Raw genomic sequence first — 18,624 nt, 5'->3', positions numbered from 1 at the left:
CAAAACTTTATAAAATCAAAACTATCTTTAAAACACTAAGCAGCTTGGCCAACGTGCCTCAGAGGTTGAGCACCAACCTATGAACTAGGAGGTCACAGTTTGATTCCAGGTCAGGGAATATGCCCAGGTTGTGGGCTCCATCCCCAATGTGGGTCATGCAAGAGGCAGCTGATCAAAGACTCTCTCTCATCATTGATGTTTTTTTCTCTCTCTTCCTCTCTGAAATCAATTAAAAAATAATAAAAATAAAACAAATCAAAATTATTAAACTATTAAGTCTTGAGCTTCTATTTAAAAGAACACATGGAATCAGACAGGTTTTAATTGAAGATTTAGCAAATGTACCTTCATATTAAAATTAAAAACTTTAGCCCTAGCTGATTTGGCTCAGTGCATAGAGGGTCAGCCTGTAGACTGAAGGGTCCCAGGTTCGATTCTGGGGAAGGGCTCGATCCCTAGTGGGGGACGTGCAACAGGCAGCTGATCACTGATTCTCATTATTGATGTTTCTGTCTCTCTCTCTCCCTCTCCCTTCCTCTCTGAAATCAATAAAAATATATTTTTTAAAAATTAAAGAAATTTAAATTCAGAAGAATGCTAAAAGACAAAGCAATGGCATGAAATTTCCAATGCTAAAACTAATTTCAGCATATTGACTGGCACTCCCCGATATGTAAGTAGGTTGTTGTCATTACCTGATTAATATCCAAAATATATTGCCTTTATAGATACACTTAAGTTTCTCTGAGCAAAAAAAAATTAAAAACTCATTATTAATGAACTTGAACAAAATACTAAAATAAAGAAATTCTAATATATTCAAGTTTAATCACTAAACTACAGGAGTCACATTAACATTGGTGAGAGCCAGAGTGGCTGTACAGGTATCACACAGGTTTTAGGAACTGCACCAGGTGCTGGGAACCTAATGGTGAGCCAAATGCATGTAGTCTATCCCACCACAGGACTCCCGGGTTAGTTAAGAAAGGCTAATATTAAAAAATAAAAATAAAACATGTAAATACAATAAAGAGTGGATGCAGAGAAACTAACTGGTAACCTACTCAGTCCAGGCTAGACAGAATGATAGCTTAGGTAGAGCAGAGCAAAAAAGGAGTCACAAACTTAACATGTACAAGAAGACACCTTGGAAGATTCAATGGCACATGATAAATGTAATAAGTGTGGCAGGAAATGTTAAGCTGATCCCCAGAATTCTGGCGTTGATGGGTTATTGAAATGAGAAAAGAAAACTATGAGAAGTAGGGATGGCATGGGGGAATCCACATCTTAGATTCAAACATGATAATTCGAAACCTCAAATAACCTCTTGGTAGGCAACTAGAGATACTGATGCAAAGACCCGAAGAGATTTTGGTTATAACAATCAATTTGTCCGTAGAAAAGTAGTATTTAAGCCTTGTGTATGGATGAAAACAAAGGATAAAAAGAATAGAAGGTCCAGAATTTGGGGCTAGAAAACTACCACCTGCGAGAGAACTGGGCAGTCTGAAAATGAAAGATGGTCACAGAAACCTGAAGGAAATGGGTGAGTTATCAAGAGAGCCCAGGGAAGAGTGCTCCAAGGGGAGAAGAAAGGTCTCACAGACTGAAATAAAATGAGCTCTCACTGTTAACTTTTGAGAATACAGAAGAGCAGGCCCATATTGAGAGAAAAGGAAAGAAACTCTGAGTTACAGTTTCCTGGTCCTGACACCAGATGGCAGTAAAATCACAATGGAATAAACAGTTCAGAACTATCTGTGGCCTGGATACACTTGGGAAAAATACATGTCAGATTTTAATATCTCAGAGCAAAGTAATGTCTCCCCCCCTTCACATCAACTTCTCCTATTGCCAATAGCATTAAGCAAAAACATCACAATTGGGCCCATCTGGTTTGGCTCAGTGGACAGTGTGTCAACCCGAGGACTGAAGGGTAAAGCACTTCGGTTGCAGGCTCAGGGAACATGCTGGAGGCAACCAACATTGATGTTCCTCTTTCTGCCTCACCCCATCCCTGCTACTAGCTCTAAAAATCAATGGAAAAATAACCTTGGGTGAAAATTTAAGCGCAAGAACACACACACACACACACACACACACACACACGCACACACACACACAAACACATCACAATTGGTATCCTCTAACATAAGTATCCTCTTTGATAAAGTGGCAATATTAGCCATCATTTATTCATGTGTGTGTACATATATTTTTTACATCTATACCTACATTCCAATATATGAAAAGAACTAAGAGCTACCCTGACTCTGAAGCTTAGTATTAGACAGGGAAAATGGGACCTAAATGTTCCAGAGGGCTAGTACTGTAATTCAGAAGAAAAATGTATATTATATGGAAAACCTGTAAGTTTTTAAAACTTCAAAGCATCATTGGAGACTAAGAAGATCACAGAATAAGTATTTACTGAGACAGAGAAAACCACAGAGAAAGTTGCAGCCAACTCAAGGGACTCAGAGTTCTACAGATATCAGTAAACGGAGACTCACACCGAGCAGTTTATAAAACTAATCTCTATGCTAACAGTAAGCATCTCTTGAGTAGCAGAGCTTCAAATCCTGTCATACAAACAAAGGAGAAACAAAATCATGAAAACCTTACAGGAAGCAATGAAAATGAAAGGAATTCATGGACAATGATGCAAATAACTAAACAAAATACATCAAGAAGCAATAAGGACACAGATGACATTGATGATATTTTTGCTTTAATGGGAGTTTAGATACTCCTCTGAGACTTTTAAGTGATTAGCAAACTTGCCCAGTGTTCTGAGGTTTTAAGTGGAACTTCAGAGACCCGGAAAGATCCGAAAGCACCACTTGGACTCGAGATTTACTGCAACCTTGATAGCATTTCAGTTCATTTCAGTTCAATACACATTTATAGTAAAATAAATAAATAAATAAAGATGAAATTTAGATCAACATTGTTTCAAGCCTGAAATATACTAACCACATTTGAAAAGTAAAGAACCATAGGTGAAATTATAGTATTTTTTACTTAACCCAACTTATTCAAAACATTATCAACATGTAATAAATATTAAAATTTTGGTGAGATATTTAATATTCTCTTATTTTTTTAATCCTTACCCAGAAATATGTTTTACTGATTTGAGAGAGATGGGGAGAAGGAGAGACAAAGGAAGAGAAACACTGATGTGAGGGAAACAGCAATAGGATACCTCTTGTATGTACCCCAACCTGGGATCAAACCCGCACGTGCCCTCACGGGAAATCCAGAGTCAAATTTGTGCCCTTTTGGTGTATGGGTCAATGCTCCAACCAACTGAGCTACACTGTCCAGGCTATATTCTCTTTTTCATTATAAAACTTGAAAATTTGTGTATTTTATACTTACAGAACATCTGTGTGAACTGCCATATTTCAAGTGCTCAATAGGCACATTCAGTTAGTGGTCCCCATTTTGAACAGCACAAATTTAGGTGGTGGAAAATGTATTCCAAGCTTCAAGTAAAAGCAGAGCAGAATTAAAGGATATTATGCAAACAAGAACAGAGTAGTCAGGACAGTGAAAAATATTTAAAGACAGTGACTAAAAAGCATAGGAAGGAAATTATTAAAAGGGAAAAGAGAATATTATCAAATACTGCAGAAGCTGAAAGAGACCTCTGCATTTAAGACCTAGGAGTCATTTGTCCAACGAGTGAGTTGTCCAGTGAAGCTTTGGAAATCAAAGCACATTAGAAAAAATTAAGATTTTTTTTTTAAGCCATTACTTTTCTGTCAATAAAATTTGACAGAGGGAAGAAGAGAGAGAAGTGCGACAATATTTTGAGGGAAGGAACTTATTTGATCACATCTGGAAATGGAGAAAAAGGGTTAATTTTCTGTAGAAGGAAAAACTCATAATTTAAGAGACAAGAATGTTACTGATAAGAAGCCAAAAATCAACAGGAGAAAATGAGACAAACAGAAGAGAATGGCACTGAAGGAAAGAAGAGAAGAAAATGAAAAGGATAAAGAGGAAAATTCTTATTTCCAAAAGAAAAATATGAGAAATCTCATCTCAGAGGGCTTTATCTCAGTAAAGTAATTCTAGAAGTCATCAATAGGAGGTAAACAAAGTAAGAATGTGAAACAAAGAAGCTTGAGGCAGAGTAGAAAGTTTTGATCTTTACCCTTTGAGGGAAAGTACTAAGTAGAGCAGTGTTCCTCAAAATGCAATCTCCAGGCTTGCATCAGCATTACCTGAAGGAGATAGAAATGCCCATTAAGGGGCATTGAATCCCAACTACTGAATCAGAATTTCTGTGAGACCAGGATTCTGGGCTTTAACAAGACCGTCCAGGTGATTTTTATGCACAGAAAATTGATAAGGTTCTCCAAATAGAGAATCTCACTAACATGTAAGCACTGTATATAAGGATATTGCTAAGTCAGTGGTCAGCAAACTCATTAGTCAACAGAGCCAAATATCAACAGTACAATGATTGAAATTTCTTTGAGAGCCAAATTTTTTAAACTTAAATTATATAGGTAGGTACACTGTTATTAACTTAATTAGGGTACTCCTAAGCTGGCCTTTGCTAAAAACTCAAGGGGCCAAAGAGCTGTATGTGGCTCGCGAGCCGCAGTTTGCCGACCACTGCACTAAGTCAAAAGCAGAAACTAAGAGCCCATGAAAGAGGCTAGGATCTGACCATGCCTGCAGATAGCTAAAGATAAGAACTGAAAAACATAAAACCAATCCCAACCTAGTGTTAAAGGTTATCATCAAATCAGAATAGAAAAGAATGGAGGGGAAGACGGTGAGCCAGAAATTATAATCATCAAGGAAGAAGGAATGGGATCCTGGAAATTTATCAGTGAGTACAAAGAGGAGGACAGGGTGGTATAAATGGGGATATGTGGCAATCAGTAGTCTGAAGATATGACATTTTGACTGCACAACTAATGGGATACAAAGGTGCAGCCAAGAAATACAAAAGTGATAACGATAAGAGTACAATTCAAACTGAACATAAAAGGAGTTATAGAAAAAATAGCTGACTATGAGAATGTTGACAGTATTTACCTTCAAGGTACTGTAACCTGAGGCAACTACTGAAGGCAAACTTATTGACATAAAAGACGAAAGTGAGCCCTAGCCAGTTTGGTTCAGTGGATAGAGCCTGAGGATTGAAGGGTCCTGGATTCAATTCCAGTTAAGGGCATGTACCTCAGTTACAGGGCACCTGTGGGAGGCAACCAATTTATGTCTCTCTCTCTCACATCAATGTTTCTTTCTCTTTGTCTCTCCTACCTCATTTCCACTTTCACTAAAAATCAATGGAGTCCTAGCCAGTTTGGCTCAATGGATAGAGCATCGGCCTATGGACTGAAGGGTCACAGGTTCAATTCTGATCAAGGGCACATGCCCACATTGTGGGCTCAATCCCCAGCGGGGGGGACATGAAGGAGGCAGCCAATCAATGATTCTCTCACATCACTGAAGTTTCTCTCTCTCCTGTCCTCTCTGAAATCAATAAAAATCTATTTTAAAAATGGTATGTAGAGGAAACAAGTTACTATAAAATAAATATATTTTTAAAAATAATAATGATAGCCGAAGCCGGTTTGGCTCAGTGGTAGAGCGTCGGTCTGCGGACTGAAGGGTCCCAGGTTCGATTCCGGTCAGGGGCAAGTATGTTGGTTGCGGGCACATCCCCGGTGGGGAGGGGAGGGGGGGGCAGAAGGCGGCTGGTCGGTGTTTCTCTCTCATCGACGTTTCTAGCTCTCTATCTCTCTCCCTTCATCTCTGTAAAAAATCAATAAAAAAATATTAAAAATAAAAATAATAATAATAATAATGATAAAAACTAATAAAAGTCAATGGAAAAATATTCTCAGGCGAGGATTAACAAAAAAAAAAAGACTGTGACCAAAAGAATGAAATGTGCCAAAGGAAGAGAGACAAACAAAATTCTTCACTTAAAGGAACTCTCAGAGATATTTCACAATTTAAAGGCAAAGATAAATGTTGGAAACTGATCCAACCTTAGAATGCAGTATGACAATTCACCAAGGCATAAAAAAGATGTTATACAGTGAGATGGCACCACTCTAATAAGCTTTGTACAAAAAAATAAAACTCTTTAACTCTCATTGTTTCTAATGAGTATTTAGATTTATCATTTCTAACTGACATGTTTGTTTTGACAAAAAATTGTAAAAGTCACAAATGTAATTTTTCCCATTGACTATTAATATTGCTTTGTGAGAATAATGATCACCTATAGGGAGGAGGAGGAAAGTAATTGAGCAGGGGTATAAAGAAGCTTCTGGATACAAGTAATATTCTATTTCTTAACAAAATTATGGTTATACTTATGGTAATTCATGAAGCTCTACTCCTTGATGTGTAATTTATGTATGCTTATTAAAAAGAAGAGTACCTATTTCTTCTAAAAATGTGATACAGAAAAAATATCGTTCCTTATTTAACATGACCTGAAAGGATTTTTTAAAGAAATGAACAGAATTTTTAATCTTTGAGGAAATAATTTTGACTAATATTTACTTTACGAAAACACAAACTGTGAGACCAACTACTGTCAGAAAATCTTTAGTACCTTTTAATGATTTCTTTTGAGCATACAAATAGCATAGGATTCATGATAAGCCCAAAAGAAATCAGCCTTGTCAATTTCAACTACTATCATCTGGTGTCAGGTCAGCTTCCCAGAGGATCACTAAGAAATCAGTGCAACCTGATCAGGTTCCTACAATTCAGGATAATCTGTCTGCAAAGGCAAATCTTCCAAGAAATCATCCAACTTCCTAATTTTTACTATTTATTTTTCCATTATTCAGAAAAATGCTATCTTAACACAGCAACTCTTTTTTTTGAAAGAAACATGATTTTAATGAAAGAAGAATGAAGACTGTATTTTGGGGAGACAATTCTTCTTTGTTCTCTTACTGCAGAGACCCAAAACTTTGAGAAGAATTCACTTACTAGCGCCTTCTTTGAAGAACAAATATGTATTGTAGCAAATCAGCTGCTGTTGAGAATCCTGCTCTTTGACTTGATTTTTTCGGGGGAGACGGGAGAGGTGGGGAAGCAGATTAACAGAGCAACTCTTAACCTTCAACATCACTTCCAAGTATGATGATTCTTTTTGCCTACTCTCTAGGAAAAGTCAGTGAACAGATTCACAGCTTTTTATAAATAAAACATTAAAAAATAACCCTTTATAATAAAAATATTGTTTTTCTCCCATACTTTTTCTTAAATCTTTGGAGTCTGCTACTGTATCTATGCAACTAAACACTATCAAATGACTAAAGAACAAATAAACACAAAATGGTTATTAGTAGAAAAATTTTAAGTCTTCCTTTGTTCTTCTGTGCAACTCACTAATGGTTTTAATTCTATACTACCATTTAAGACATTTTCTAATTTTTTTAAAATATATTTTATTGATTTTTTCAAAGAGGAAGGGAGAGAGATAGAGAGCTAGAAACGTCAATGAGAGAGAAACATTGACCAGCTGCCTCCTGCACACCGCCCACCGGGGATGTGCCCGCAACCAAAGTACATGCCCTTGACGGGAATCGAACCCAGGACCTCTCAGTCCACAGACCGACGCTCTACCGCTGAGCCAAAGTAGTTTCGGCAAGATATTTTTCTATTAAATTTTTTTTAATATATTTTATTGATTTTTTACAGAGAGGAAGGGAGAGAGATAGAGAGCTAGAAACGTCGATGATAGAGAAACATAGACCAGCTGCCTCTTGCACACCCCCTACTGGGGAAGTGCCCGCAACCAAGGTACATGCCCCTGACCGGAATCGAACCCGGGACCTTTCAGTCCGCAGACCGACGCTCTACGACTGAGCCAAACCGGTTTCGGCTATTAAATTTTTTATATTTCATTTAAAAATACTTAGCCCTAGCTGGTTTGGCTCAGTGGACATAACATTGGCCTGTGGACTGAAGGGTTCTGGGTTCGATTCCCAGTCAGGACAAATGCCCAGGGGGAATGCAGGAAGTAGCCAATCAATGATTCTCTCTCATCATTGGCATTTCTCTCTCTCCCCCTCTCCCTTCCTCTCTGAAATCAACCAATCAATCAATCAATCAACAAATGATTGTTGATAATTACTAGGTTTAAAATAAATAAATAAAAATACTTATATTTCATAAAGTTCAAGCTAAAGATACCAATACCTCAAGGCTCACCACAATTTCTACTATCGGGTCTAGTAATAATTAATGTCGTTTTTTAACATTCGTTTAAAATCTTGCTTGGCATTGACTTGTATTGACATAACCTTCAAACACGTGGTATCTACAGAACGTGTTAAGTGCAATTAACAAGTTTTGCTTGAAAAAGTTTGTGTTTGGTTTGGTTTTTGTTGCAAAACTAGGGCTAAGAAGATGGCGGATGAAGAGCATATTCGGCACTGCATGCTTTACGAGTTCCAATTAGGAAGAAAAGCAAGTGAGGCTGCAAAAACATCTGTAGTGCTCTTGGTCAAGATGCAGTTAGCGCCAGAAAATGCCAGCGTTGGTTTGAGAAATTTCGCGAGGGAAATTTTTTGTTAGATGACAAGAGTGGTCGAGGCCGTGTGTCCAGTTTTGATCAAGAAGCTCTTCAAGCTCTTTTGGTGCAAAATCCTCAAATTACCCAACAAGAGCTTGCGACAACTTTAAATTGTTCACAAAAAACAATTTCCAATCAATTGCGTGCACTTGGCAAAGTCCAAAAGTTTGGAAAATGGGTTCCTCATGAGTTGACCGACAACAACCGTAATCAAAGAGTCACAATTTGCAGTTCGCTCCTCTCTCGTCAAAACCGTTTGCTGTTTTTAGAGCAAATTGTTACCGGAGATGAAGAATGGGTGCTGTATGTTAATCTGAAAAGGCGGCCTCAATGGTTGGACAAAAATGAGGCTCCGCAGCCCACGCCAAAACCTGACTTGCATGCGAAAAAAGTGATGTTGTGTGTTTGGTGGAATTTTAAAGGAATTCTTCATTATGAACTTTTACCATCTAACCAAACCATTACAAGTGCAGTGTATAGTGCCCAATTGGAAAGGTTAGCCCAAGCTCTAAGAGAAAAAGAACCCGCGCTGATTAATCGGAAGGGCGTAATTCTTCACCACGATAACGCACGACCGCATACTGTAAGAATCACTGCTGAAAAACTGCGCCAGTTGGAATGGGAAGTTCTCCCTCAACCTGCATATTCTCCTGATATTGCCCCTTCCGATTACCATTTGTTTCGTTCTTTGCAAAACTTTCTTCTTGGAAAAAAATTTAATAATGAAGAATGCCTCAAAAATGCATTGACCGAATTTTTTGCATCAAAATCACAAGAATTTTACAACAGAGGGATTAAAATGCTTCCTGGGCGTTGGACACAAGTAGTAGAAAACAACGGCAACTATATTGTTGATTAAATTTTGTTGTATTGTTTAAATAAATTCGATTTTAAAAAGTATTAGAAAACGACATTAATTATTACTAGACCTAATACTTCAACAAAACACCACTGCTACATTTAAGAAATACTTCTATCCTGGCCAGCATGGCTCAGTGGTTGAGCATCAGCCTATGTATGAACCAGAAGATCACAGTTCCATTCCCGGTCAGGGCACACGCCCAAGTTGTGGACTGGATCCACGCTAGGAGCATGAAGAAGGCAGTTAATCAATGACTCTTATCACTGATGTTTCTTTCTTTCTTTCTCTCTCTCTCTCTCTCTCTCTCTCTCTCTCTCTCTCTATCACTGATGTTTCTTTCTCTCTCTCTCTCTCTCTCTCTCTCCCCCCCCTCCCTCCCTTTCTCCCCCTCCCTCCCTTTCCTCCCTCCCTCCCTCCCTCCCTTCTCCTCTCCCTCTCCCTCTTCCTCTCTAATATCAATAAAATATTTAAAAAACAAGAAAAAAGGAATACTTCTACATCCAAAAATTAAGAACTAAGTTGACTGCTAATAAAAAAAAAAAAAAATGTAGAAAAACCAGACAAATTTTTTTTTAGCAAACTGCTCAGTCATCAGAGCTAAAAATTCAGTAAAAGACTATGGAATCAATAAGAGGAGCAGAAAGCCCAGAGAGCAGGGCTTTTCTTTTAGGGGCTGCTTTTCCCTATATGTACCTGCCAATCTCAGGAGCAGCAGCTGAAAGGATGAAAAGTTGAGAAATAATTTTGATAGCTTCAAAGGATTATAATATAAAACTAAAGTCCAGACCTTACCAGGGAAGGAGAGTTGAAACCTCAAAGGGCCACAAAAGAGCAGGGTAAACTGGAAATAGACTAGCCTGGCTTCATATGCCCTAAATTCCTGAAGGTATCTTTGGATTGCTATTGACTCTAACCCTTCATTTGAAATACTCTAAGGTTTCTTGATCATTAAGATTCCTTAAATTTATTTCAGATATTAAATCCCATTTTAACAAAAAACAACTAAAATCACAGAAGTAAAATAAATTTAAGCTTGACATTCTTAACTATAGAACGGTTTCCAGAAAAACTGTACAAACTAAAACAAAGCCACATAAACTGTCAATGAGTATTTAAAATGCAAAACATGAAACCTCTGTAGATTATTAGTTTTCCCAGAAAAATTAAAAGGGAAATTATCAATTGATAGAAGTATCACTTTATGTATACTATTTTTATTTTTAAAATGTGTTAGTCCCGCCCTAGCTTGTTTTGCTCAGTGCATAGAGCATCAGCCTCTGGGTTCGATCTTGGCCAAGGACATATGCCCAGATTGCAGGCTCAATCCCCAAATATAGGGCATGCAGGAGGCAGCCAATCAATGATTCTCTCTTATCACTGATGTCTGTCTGTCTTTCTCTCTCTCCTCCCTCTCTCTCCCTCCCTCCCTCCCTCTTTCTCTCTCCTCCCTCCCTTCCCTTCTTCTCTAATACTTATAAAAATATATACATATATTCTAAAATGTGTTAGTCCTTCCTTGGCCAGTGTGGTAAAGTAGGTTAGAGCATCATCCTATGTACTAAAGGGTCATGGGTTCAATTCCCAGTCAGGGACATACCCAGGTTGTGGATTCAATCCCTATTTGGGTGTATACAGGAGACAACTAATGGATGTGATATTTCTCTCTCACATCAATGTTTCTCTCTCCTTCCTTCCCTCTCCCTAGAAACAGTGAAAAACAATCCCAGGATGAGGATTTAAAAAAAAAAAAATGTTAGTCCTAACACTCATGATTATTTATAAAATTACATCAACATCAACATCAACTGGTATAACTTTCTTTATGCAAGTATCATCCTGATTTTAAAGAAAGAATTTTGTTTATTATAACAATTACCCTAAAACATGCTAAATAGCAATAAGATAGTAGAAACTGGGGCACATTTTTAATGCCATTTCAAAAATCAGAGGGTAGAAACTTTGCACTGAGACTACTGCAAAATTCCATTTACACAAGAAAACCTACATATAAAGTCTCCAAACTATGTTTTTAGCTATGTTGAAAATGAGGATAAATGTATGATATAATGGGTTCAATACAATTAATTATCAGGCAAATCAAAAAGAGGAATGCTGACTATATGATTTTTTTAAAGCCATATTTAACTAAACTAATATTTTTTATTGTAAAAAAAAAAAAATGAGTTGGGACAGGCTCTTCAGCTGTATCACAAATATTTCAGCCATAATGCTGGACACACGCAGGAGGCAAAGTTACCCGGAGAACAGAATATGGGAAGAACTAGTGCCCTATAATGCACCATTCCTCAGAATGTAGTCTTGAAACTATCTGCACTATATTTACCTTGAATGTTGGTTGCAAAAGCCAATTTATAAAGCTCAGAATTCTCACCTATTAATATGCATCCCCTCAAGGTAATTCCATGCCATCACATCAGTCAAACCAGACAAACTGTGATGGACCCCTAAGTTTAAGCAGGTGTACGTTTACCAGTTAAGAGTAAAGGAGGAGGCAGGGATGTAAGAGGAGAGAAGAAAGGGAAGAAAGACAGCATTTCACTTCTTATCTGGAACTTCATTTTTCTTTCCTTCCCACATCCAACACAAATATTCCACACAAAATACTGACTACTTCATTTTTCTAGTCAACATGAACTTCAAAAAGGAATTAAGATTGTGGGAATCATTTGAAAAAAGCAGCTATTAGTAAAAAGTTAAGAATAAATATAACCCTCATGTATCTTCTTTTAAATGTGGAAATTTTAGAACCAGGATGCTGTGACTTAAGTGAAGGGAGTTCCCACATTACCTTTTATTCTACACTACCCACAAAAACAAATGTCTTGCAGCAGAGTTGTGATTAGAAGTTTGATGACCAAGTCCAGAGCCCTTTCCACAAAACCACATCTTTACACTTAAAAGTATTCTAGGCATGAGATATGGACTAAGAGATCCCCCAGCTAGCATAGAGATCTTACCTCTAACACATGAAACATCGAGTATTGTTACAGAGATAAGATAAACTTAAATTGCTATAACAAAAATACCCACAAGTGCAGGGTTCAGTCACTACACAAAAGAAGTTTAGCTACCATCCAACAGTCTAGGGCAGGCATGCCAGGGGGAGAGACTCCACTCCATGCAATCATCCAGAAACCCAGGCTGACCACTCTATTTCAACATTTACCCATGGCTTTCAAGGCCACAGGTCTGCTGTCATTCCATTCCAGAACCCACCCGGCAACATGGGAAAAGGTAAATGTGCGTGGTAGCACACATACGGAAGCAGAACTCCTGTTTACATTTTACTGGAGGTAAATTAATCCTATGGCCACATCTAGATGGAAGGAAGTCTGGGAAATATAGTTCACCTATATGACTAGGATGTGTGGAGAAACATTGACTGGTTACCTAACGCACACACCCCAACTGGGGACCAAATCTGCAACCTGAGAATGTGCCCTAACCTGGAAATGAACCCACAACCCTCAGTGCCTGGGATGATGCTCTAACCTAGGGGTGTCGAACTCAATCAGAGAAGGGGCCAAAATCTAAAATCCAGCCTAAATCGCAGGCCGAATGGTTTACTGAATAGTCATAAACTGTCATTGTGATGGAAACGCAGCGGAGTGCAGTGATGACAGCGCGGTGCGGGCCACATTGCAAGGCCTGGCGGGACGGATTTGGCCCGTGGGCCTTGTGTTTGACACATGTGCTCTAACCACTAAGAAACACCAGATGGGTGCTACCACAGTTTTTTGTTTATTTCCATTTTCATGAAATAACTTTTTCCCTTTCTTTACTTTCAGTCTGTGTGTGTCTTTCCATCTGAAGCAAGTCCCTTACAGATAGCTTTATGTAAGGATCTTTTTCTTTTTAACCATTCAGCCACCATATGTGTTTTGATTGGAACATTTAATACATTTATTTGGATTTAAAGTAATTGTTGATAGGTATGTATTTAATACCATTATTCATATAATTTACTTTATACTTACCTAAGGATATATTTTATTGATTTTGAGAGGGAGAAACATTGATGTGAAAGAAACACTAATAGGTTGCCTCCCATATACACCCCAACTGAGGATCAAACCCACAACCTAAGTATGTGCCCTAATCAGAAATCAAACCCACAACCTTTTGGTGTGCAGGACGATGCTCCAACTAACCAAACCACCTAGCCAAGGCCTTTATATTTTTTTATCTTTTTCTTCTTCCTTCTTACAAGATTGTTTACTGTTTCTTATAATACTGGTAATGAATTCCTTTAGCTTTTTCCTTTTTTTTGTCTGGGAAGATCTTTATCTGACCTTCAATTCTAAATAAGAGTTTTGCTGAGCGAAGTAATCTTGGTTGTAGGTCCTTTGCTTTTCATCACTTTAAATATTTCATGCCAATCCTTCTGTCCTGATAAGCTTCAACTGAGAAATCAGCTAACAGTCTTATGGGAGCTCCCTTGCAGGTTACATAATACTTTCCTCTTGCTGCTTCTAAGATTCTCTCTTTGTCTTTAACCTTTAGCATTTTAATTATGATGTGTCTTAATATTTGCCTCTTTGGATTCATCTTGTTTTTATTTGAGACTCTGTGTACTTCCTGGACATGTGTCTCTTTCCTTCAGCAGGTTAGGGACATTTTCCAACATCATTTTTTCAAATACATTTTCAATTCCTTGCTCTCGCTCTTTTCCTCCAGCACCCAAATGACACAAATGTTGGTATGCTTGAAGTTGTCCCAGAGGTTGCTTATACTATACTTTTTTTTTCATTATTCTTTCTTCTTTTTGCTGTTCTGACTGGGTGTTTCCTGCTTCCTTCTTTCCAAATCTCTTTATCTTCTGCTTCGTCTACTCCACTGTTGATTCTCTATAATGTGTTCTTCACTTCAGTTACTATATTCTTCATTTCTGACTGGTTCTTTTTTAATATTTCCCATCTCCATTTTTATGTTTCCTATCTCTTTGTTGGAAGTTCTAAGTTCTTCTATTTTTTCCCCTAAGTTCATTGTAAATCCTTATAACCAGTGTTTTGAACTCTGAATCCAGTAGATTACTCGATTCCATTTTGTTTAGTATTTTTTTCTGGAGTTTTGTTCTGTTCTTTCATTTGGGACGTTTCTTTGTCTCATTTTGGCTGCCTCCCTGTATTTGTTTCTATGTATTAGGTAGAGTTGCTAGGTGTCCCAGTCTTGGTAGAGTGAGTAGTAGATGTCCTATAGGCACAGCCTCCCAAGTAACCCAAACTTGGCGCTCCAGGTGTACTTCCCTTCCACACCCACCACCCCTGTTTGGGCTGTGTGTATCTTCCTGTTGTAGTTGAGCCTTGATTGTTGTGGCACATCAATGGGAGGGTTTTATCCCCAGGCCAATTGGCTGTGAGGACTGGCTATAACTAGAGAAGAGGAGCTGCTGTGCTAGGCCCAACTCCACAGAGCAAAATCCACTTCAATGGGGCTCTGGTGTCCAATGAGTTCATCCTTTATGTCATCATGACATAAAGTGGTGCTCTGGTGTGGCCTGAAGCTATCTGGGGGTGCACTGGTTCTGGGGCCTCCGGGAAAGTGCAGGTCAAGATCAGCCGCCACGTGTGCCCTGCCTAGGGCCACCCACTATGAATAACAGAGCAGTCTGCAAATGACTGCTGCTTGTGCTAGACTTGGGGGTACCCAGGAACCAAGGCCAGCTGCTGCTTATGCTGGTCCTGGGACCACTTAGTAAGAGAGAGTGTGCACATAAAGGCCAAATGTTGCTTGTTTGAGGTATGTGAATCTTTGAAAGATTTTAGGAAAGTCTATAACATTAGCCTTGACAGACCATTTGTATGGAAAAGCCACTGAAAACAACTTGGATGGGCCCAAAATTGTTGGAAGTTCTCACTAAGTTCTGGAAATGACTTGGTGTGGGACAGGATATCAGGGAATCACCAGTACAGGGTGAACAGTGGTAGCCAAATTTATGGAGACTCGGATATCTCACCCACCTGCCAACCTATAGGGAGAGGGAGGGCTCAGCAAAGGAACAATGGCCTCTGCCAGCACGTCTGTCTGAGAGGAAAGCTGCCCCTCCAGCCCTCATTCTGAAGCCACGAAATTTAATTCCTCCTCATATGTCCCTGGCAACTTTATTGCTGGTGCCCTAGCACTAGAGCTCACTCATAGCAAGAGAATCCAAGCACAGGCCTTAAGAAAAATGCCTGGGACTCCAGCAGCTCTATGCCTCACTCAACAACAATCCCCAATGGTTTTCACAGCTAGAAGTTATAGGGCCTTATTTTCTAGGCACTGGAACTCTGGCGGGTGAAGCCTGGTGTGGGACAGAACCCCTCGCTCCTTAGTGGGAGCCTCTGAAGCCCAGATATCGCTTTCGATTTTTAACCACCACATGTGGCATGGAACCAGCCAATTCTGTGTCTCTGTTCCTAATACCAGTCTCAATTTGGCTTCTTCTTTTTGTCTATAGTTATAGGTCTTTTGTTCAACTAGATAGATTTCAGGCGATTCTGAATGATGCTTGTCTGTAGTTTACTTGTAATTTTGATGTGGCTGTGGAAGGATACAAGTACCTCATTTATCTACTCTGCCATCTTGAGCAGAAGCCCCCTTGAGGTTAGATATCTCATGAGTCAAGTATCAAAGTAGTTATGTTATTAATTTCATCTTTTTACCTGTATTCAGGCTGACGACTTCCAGAATGATCATCTCTTGTCCACTTATAGTTAGATTCATCCTGTAAAATAAAAAGTTACTTACATATCTATTTGTGTTATTTTGGTCATGTAGACTATATCTAATAGAAATACTAAGACCAAAATAATATGACCTTTCTAAATTTCTGAGGCTAAAAAGCATAAAATGAAAAATATACAAATCATCCATTTCAACAACTAAACTAGTAATAAACTGAGATTTGTGGTACCATTTATCTCTATAAAAATGCTTAAATATTTCTCTGGTAGGCCCTAACAGTCTTACTGCCAAGGACATATATACCAACATAACAACAGCTAAGGGCTGTTCAAGAACAAATGCTCAATTTAAATTTAATTAAGCAGCTGTTTCTCGGCCTTTCATTTTATTCGTATGTCAAGTTCTCTCATCAATTTTCAGGCTCAATAAAGAATTTAGTACTTTCCCACTTTTCTCATTCAGGTTTCCATTCCTCATCTTACCTCCTATTAAATTTGGAAACAAGAAACCACCCTTGATGATAAGCTAAGTTAGAACAAAATGTGGCACTAAGTTTAAAATTAATCAAAGAAAGCAAATACATTTTGCCCTCTAAGATAGACACATTTGAAAAGGTTCATAAAAAAACACACATAATAATCCACATCCAATTAACTTAAAATTATACACAGAACAATACATTTGAATTAGTACTTACAATCGGAAACAATGATTCAGCTAAATAAATACTATTTTCATTTCCACCACAGACTCTGCTCTTATATAAATAAAGTCTATTCACATTTTCATTCACAACATTAAGTATAAACAAAAGAAAAAACTCAACAGCTATAATTAAATATTGGATCATCAAGTAAGTAGTTTGCATTCTATAACTGAAGTCTAGAAAAGAATCTGTCATTAAAGTCCTAAGAATCTCAAGTGGGCTTGTTTGTTTAAAGAAAATCTAAAGAGGAAATGTTGTATACAGTATAAACACTGTAAGAATAATAGAAAAATTATTGTTGAGACACTATTACGCTAGAAGGTTTTAGAAAAAAATCATGTTCGTGAGGATTCAAATACAAATTGGTCCATTGAATCCAAAATTCCCTCTCTACAGTAGCAAATGGCCACAGGCTTTTCACAAGAGGGTTCACAACTTTATGCAAAGACCAAATTGTTTCTTCCTGAGGCTACCTGGAATAACAGCTCTGATAGCAAAATCCAGTATTTCTAGGATAGGATAATGCATATTTACTTTTCAAAATGGAATCCCTCTTCCTAAAGGAATCAACATGACATGTTAAACAAAATAAAAATTCTATGAGAAGGAAACCCTAACGCTCCAAACTTTCAAAACAAATGTAAGAAAACACTGAATAGTCTCATTACCACTACAGAATTGTCAGAGCAACCATGACATGGCAGTGAGAGAACTGGACTCCCACACATATACCCACCCTAGATAAGTCACCTACCTCCATTTCTTCAAGTGTAAAGTATGGAAACTAATTCCAACAGCAAATGTGAGGTCAATTTTTATCATAAGAAAAGCTTGAATAGGTACTGTCAGCTACAATATTATACAATAGGGAAGGGGGGAAAATAAACAATGTAGGAAAATGGTCTAGTAGAGGAAACATGCAAGCTACATTAAAGGATTGCATCAAGGAATATTTTCCATCAAGTTCAATGAGAAGTTACTGCAACATTAAATACATAGTTTTACATTATTAAAGATGATCACAAAAAAAAACAATTAACAGTAGTCATAATACTAATGGTACCAGCCAATGTTTTAAAAGTGCTTACTATGGAAAAAGTGATGTTTTGAATGCTTTCTAATCTGAGTTAGTAAGTAGATTTTAATAATAACTATAACAAAAATTAAACAGAGACTCAACCTTAACCCAACCTCACCCATAGCATTTCATCATGCTAAAAATAAGCTAAGTAATTATAAGTGGGCACATTTGTAAGAGATGGTAACCACTTGGTCATCACATACTGAGTACCAAGGGAACAGATTACCTTTAACTATTTCTGCAAATCCCTGATGATGTGGGCTAGTTGGAATTAATGCAATTCAGATATAGCTCTCCAGAGTGCTTACCTACTTTGTCCAGCACCCCAAGATTCTTCACTACCAGTTCCCATTTGACAGCTCCAGCAGGCAATTCAACAGAGCATCAAGTAGGAAGTACTTATTCAACTGCTTTCATGGCAAGTCACATAAATTTTAAAAATTACATGCCTTTTAAACTTATTTAAAAAAGTAACGATTAGCACATGGGGGAAATTTACATACTCCTCTGTGAGGCGGACCACTTCTTCGATCATGAGAATAACTGCGGCCCTCGTCATAGTCTCGGTAATCAACATGACTGTAATATCTATTGTAGCTTCCTTCAACGGGTCTGTCTAGCAGTGGTGGTTTCTTTGTCACAAGATTAACTACTCTAGGGCAGCCATCCTAAAACAGACAAAAAGAAATATATAACAATCACTAATTTCT

The 18,624-nt window shown here is 37.9% G+C and overlaps 1 protein-coding gene across 10 annotated transcripts in view; it reads right to left on the bottom strand.

The window, feature by feature from the left end:
- PPHLN1 (periphilin 1) overlaps positions 1-18,624 on the bottom strand; it is a 99,221-nt gene that overhangs the window by 61,619 nt on the left and 18,978 nt on the right. For 7 of the 10 annotated variants that reach the window (XM_045587923.1, XM_036455111.2, XM_036455114.2 and 4 more), the window contains 2 exons: positions 18,418-18,582; positions 16,106-16,167 (listed from right to left, as the gene is read on the bottom strand). In XM_045587923.1, the coding sequence (XP_045443879.1) occupies positions 16,106-16,167; positions 18,418-18,582 (227 nt within the window). The remainder of the gene's footprint in view (positions 1-16,105; positions 16,168-18,417; positions 18,583-18,624) is intronic. The other 3 variants (XM_036455116.2, XM_036455115.2, XM_036455117.2) reach the window with 1 other exon arrangement.

This window comes from Pipistrellus kuhlii, unplaced genomic scaffold (assembly GCF_014108245.1).
Source record: "Pipistrellus kuhlii isolate mPipKuh1 unplaced genomic scaffold, mPipKuh1.p scaffold_m20_p_3, whole genome shotgun sequence".
Lineage (NCBI taxonomy): Eukaryota > Metazoa > Chordata > Mammalia > Chiroptera > Vespertilionidae > Pipistrellus > Pipistrellus kuhlii.
This window is presented reverse-complemented; position numbering and strand designations above follow the sequence as displayed.